The sequence below is a fragment of the Emiliania huxleyi genome (genome assembly GCF_000372725.1).
Source record: "Emiliania huxleyi CCMP1516 unplaced genomic scaffold EMIHUscaffold_26, whole genome shotgun sequence".
Taxonomy (NCBI): Eukaryota; Haptophyta; order Isochrysidales; family Noelaerhabdaceae; genus Emiliania; species Emiliania huxleyi.
The window spans coordinates 641810-645716 of NW_005200088.1; the positions used below are offsets into that span (position 1 = coordinate 641810).

A 3907-nucleotide genomic window follows, 5' to 3' on the forward strand; every position below is an offset into this window, starting at 1 on the left:
CGAACCCCCCTCCTGATCGGTACACCGACCTCGCCCGGCAGGGGCTGTTCGACTGACGCGCGCACCGCCTCCACGAGGCTGCGCTGCGCTGCACATGGGCGGGAGGGGCTTCTCCCGCGCAGTCGCGCCCGGCTCCTCTTTGCTTCTGCTCCCTCGGCGTACATCTTGCGTGCGGGTGGCGGCCGAGGCGAGCCGGGGGCGCGAGAGAGGCGGAGAGGGGGCGCAGACAAAGAGGCGGCGGGGCAGCAGCGACAGGACGGATATAGACTTTCACTTTGCACGAGAGAGGAGAGGAGCGGAGAGCATACTGAGTCACCACTGTGTACTGCCTCGGACGAGGTCGGTCCCGAGCTTATTGCATATTTAAACCATGAGGTCAGCATACGATCAATGATGGAGATGTGGTGGATGGTGGGGCGCCTCGCGGCCGAGAGCGGCCGCGTCGGGCGTCTGCGGTCTGGCGAGAGAGGAGAGTACACCGCGCGGCTTTAGACGGTCATGACCTCATGTTCAGCTGGGCGTCGGCCGCGGAGCGCTCGCGGCACGCTCGATCTAGTACCCCGCGCGTACATACTGAGCGCGGCTCTCCCACACACAGACGACGCGAACGTAGCGCACGCAACACATCACGACTCACAGCACAAGCCCACAAGGTTTGGAAACGCAGGCTCGCGTCATGCTCCGTTGGAAAACCCGCACGCTTCGGTTGCAGGGATTGAATACAATAGCAAGAGACATATTGTGGCTGCGCCCCTGATTGCGATGTTGGCTCTCCGCATTATCGACTGGCAGCGTGACATCCAAAGTAGCGCACGCAGAGCCACCCAAAATGCCAGCGGTGTGGCCGGAAGCTGTCTGCGCTGCTTCTGCGAAGAATGATGAGAATCGACAACCTTACTCCTCCGGCTCACGCCGACTCTCCTTGGCATCGCTTCTTCGAGTCCCCCGGCCGCCAGAGGACGCCTACTTTTATGTCATCGGAAAAAAGAAATACAAACCCTCGGCAAAAAAAAGCAAAAAAAAGGCGGAGTGAAAGGTGCCAGCGCTGCCGCGAGGAGAGAGGCTTCGCGCTGCGGGGCGATTGTGAATTACTCGAGTAAGATTTTGATGGCCCTGGATGTGAGGCTAATGACTGCACTCCAAGTGCTCCAAGTGCTCACGACACCGCAAACTTCGGTAAAATATATATTCGATATTCCTCCGTTTTCAGCATCGGATGGTTCCAAGCCCTACATGCACATTTCACGAGAACACGGTCCCGTTCCGAGAGAACGCACCCCAGAGTACGAGAGACCCTTCCCCATGGCTGCCACTGCGCCAGCTGTCCTTGCGCGCGGGCTAAGCCGCCTCCCGCGCCTTGGCCCTCGCAGCGGCACCTGAAGCGCGCCTAGCCTTGGCTGCGGCGAGCGCCGCCTCTGCCGCCGCCGCTGCTGCCTCGGCCGCCGCTACTGCCGCCTCCTCCGCCGCCTCCTCCGCTGCGGCAGCCTCCTCCTCCTCTGCCGCTGCCACAGCCGCTGCCGCCTCCGCTGCCGCCTCCGCTGCCGCCTCCGCTGCCGCCTCCGCTGCCGCCTCCGCCGTCTCCTCGTCGCCCTCCTCCTCGCTCGCCTCGCCCGCCGCCTCTCCCAGCGCCTCCGCCAGCCCCTCGACCGACGTCTGCGCCGTGATGCCGAACCGGATCCTCTCCTCGGTGAGCGTCTCGAGAAGCTGGAGAAGCCTCGCCTCCTCGGCCTTCTTCGCCGCCTTGGCTGCGTCTGCCTCCGACGGCGCCTCGGCAACCTCCTCGGGCTCCTGCGATGGCCCCGCCCCGCCCGCCCCGCCGCCCTTCTTCTTCTTCTTGCCCTTCTTGCCCTTGGCGCGCTTCTCCGCCTCGACCTCCGCCAGCAGCTCCTCGGCGTGCCGCGCCGCCTCCTTCTCCTCCGCCGCCCTCTGCGCCGCCCTCTCCGCCGCTCCCGCGGCCCACGCCGCCTCCGCCGCCGCCTTCTCCGCCGCCTTCTCGGCCGCCGCATGCTCCTCGAGGGCGCGCACGCACTCGGCGTGGCCGTTGTCCTTGGCCAGATGCAGCGCGGTCTTGCCCTTCTCAGAGCGCAGCGTCATGTCAGCGTCCGCCCGCAGCAGGCAGAGGAGGGTGGCGGGGCGGCCGTAGAAAGCGGCGAGAATCAGCGCGGTGGCGCCGGAGTTGGACTGCCGGTCGATCGCCGCGCCGTGCTGCAACGCCAACTCGACCAGCTTCTCGCGACCATACGCGGCGGCAACCATCAGCGCAGTGGCGCTGTCGCTGTTCTGCAACGAGAGAGATCCGCGCCGCGCTGGAGCAGCGCCTCGGCCAGCCCCTCGTGGCCCTTCATCATTGCGAGCATCAGCAGTGTCACGCCGCTCACACGCTCGCCGCCCAAAAAGATGTGCACGAACCTCGCGTCGACCCGCCCGCCGTCGTCGAGCCACGCCAGCACCGCCGCCTCGTCGCCTCGCGCAGTCGCTTGCACGACCTCCTCTCGCACCGCCCCGCTGCTCGGCTCGGCCTCCGCGCCAGCCTCGCCGCTCGAAGCTGCAGAAACCGCAGCATTGGCGCCCGCCGCCGCCGCGCCTGCAGGTGCGCCGCCCGCCCCTGCGCCGCCCGCCTCGACCGCCGCCGCCTCGCGCCGGCTCGCAGCCACCACCCCGAGATGCGTCCTCGGCGTGGCCCTCCTCCTTGGCGATTTGCAGCGTCCTCAGTGCGCAACGTCATGTCCGCGCCCGCCCGCAGCAGGCGGAGCACGACCGCGGAGTGGTTGAAGCAGGCGGCGAGCATCAGCGCGGTGGCGCCGTGCTTGCGTTCCTGCAGGTTGATCCCTGCACCGCGTGCCGCAGCAGCATCTCGGCCACCTGCTCGTAGCCCCAGCGGGCGGCGGCCATCAGCGCCGTACAGTCGCGGCCATCGCGCGCGTCCGCCTCCGCGCCGCGCTTCAGCAGCAGTTCGACCAGCTGCTGCTTGTGGCAGTTGACGGCGGCGATCAGCAGGAGCGTACGGCCACTCACACCGCGATTCACGCACGTCGTGTCAACCCGCCCAGCCCCGCTGAGCCACGTCTGCACCACATCGACCTTGCCGATCTCCGCCGCCGCTTCGATTGTTTTCGGCAGCGCGAGCGGCGCACCAGTAGCCGCCGCTGAGGCGTGCCCGTGCCGGGAGGTGGCCGAGCCAGCCTTCGTCCGTCCGGGCATACAAGGCGCCTCCGACCTGCCGCAAAGCTCGCCGCGCGGATGGCCGCCCGCGCCGCCGATCCAGTGCGCGTCCTACGGCAGGCTCCCGCAGCCCTCAGGGGCGGGTCGCACGCCTCGTGGGGAGGTGCGGACAGGCTGCTCCTGCGCCGATCGCTCGCATCGACGTCTGACCGCTCCGACGCAGCAGAGTCGTCCGAGTCGGCTCCGCGCTCGGAGAGACCGCGCTCGGAGAGGCCGTCCTCGTCGCGCGTACATGGCCGACGAGGCGACCGACGATCCGATCGACGACTCGGACACGGCGGACGACGAGGCGCCGTCCGAGTCGTCGCCGCCGCCCAGCCCTCGCTTGAGCCAGGCGGACGTCAGCTGCAGGTGCAGCGTCGCGGCGCCCTTGGCCAGCGGGACCGAGAGCGTCGTCGATTGCCGCGAGTAGGAGGCGTGCGGCGCGAGGTCGAGCGAGCCGCTGATCTTCTTCGCCCTGAGAGCGCCCTTCCCGCGTTGGGCTTCGAAAAAAAGTTTTTGGAGTCAATGGCGCCATGTAGGGTGGTGCGCTGGCAGCCCGACTCCCTGTTATTCCTACCTCTGTCAGAGAAGGCCGTTGAGGAGGGCGGCGGCGGCGGCGGCTTCGACTTCGGCGGCAGCGGCGGCGCCGACGCGTGGCGTGACGGCGGGTGGGGCGACGTGCTCGCCGACGAGGGGGGACCAG

The 3907-nt window shown here is 68.2% G+C and overlaps 1 protein-coding gene across 1 annotated transcript in view; it reads right to left on the reverse strand.

Moving 5' to 3' along the window:
- Window positions 1-1338: 1338 nt before the first annotated feature.
- Window positions 1339-3907, reverse strand: part of EMIHUDRAFT_100902 (hypothetical protein) — a gene marked incomplete at both ends in the record, with an annotated part of 6911 nt that continues 4342 nt past the window's right edge. Inside the window, 3 exons of the mRNA XM_005777567.1 lie at window positions 1339-1936; window positions 3218-3273; window positions 3472-3679. Of these exons, the coding sequence (XP_005777624.1) occupies window positions 1339-1936; window positions 3218-3273; window positions 3472-3679 (862 nt within the window). The remainder of the gene's footprint in view (window positions 1937-3217; window positions 3274-3471; window positions 3680-3907) is intronic.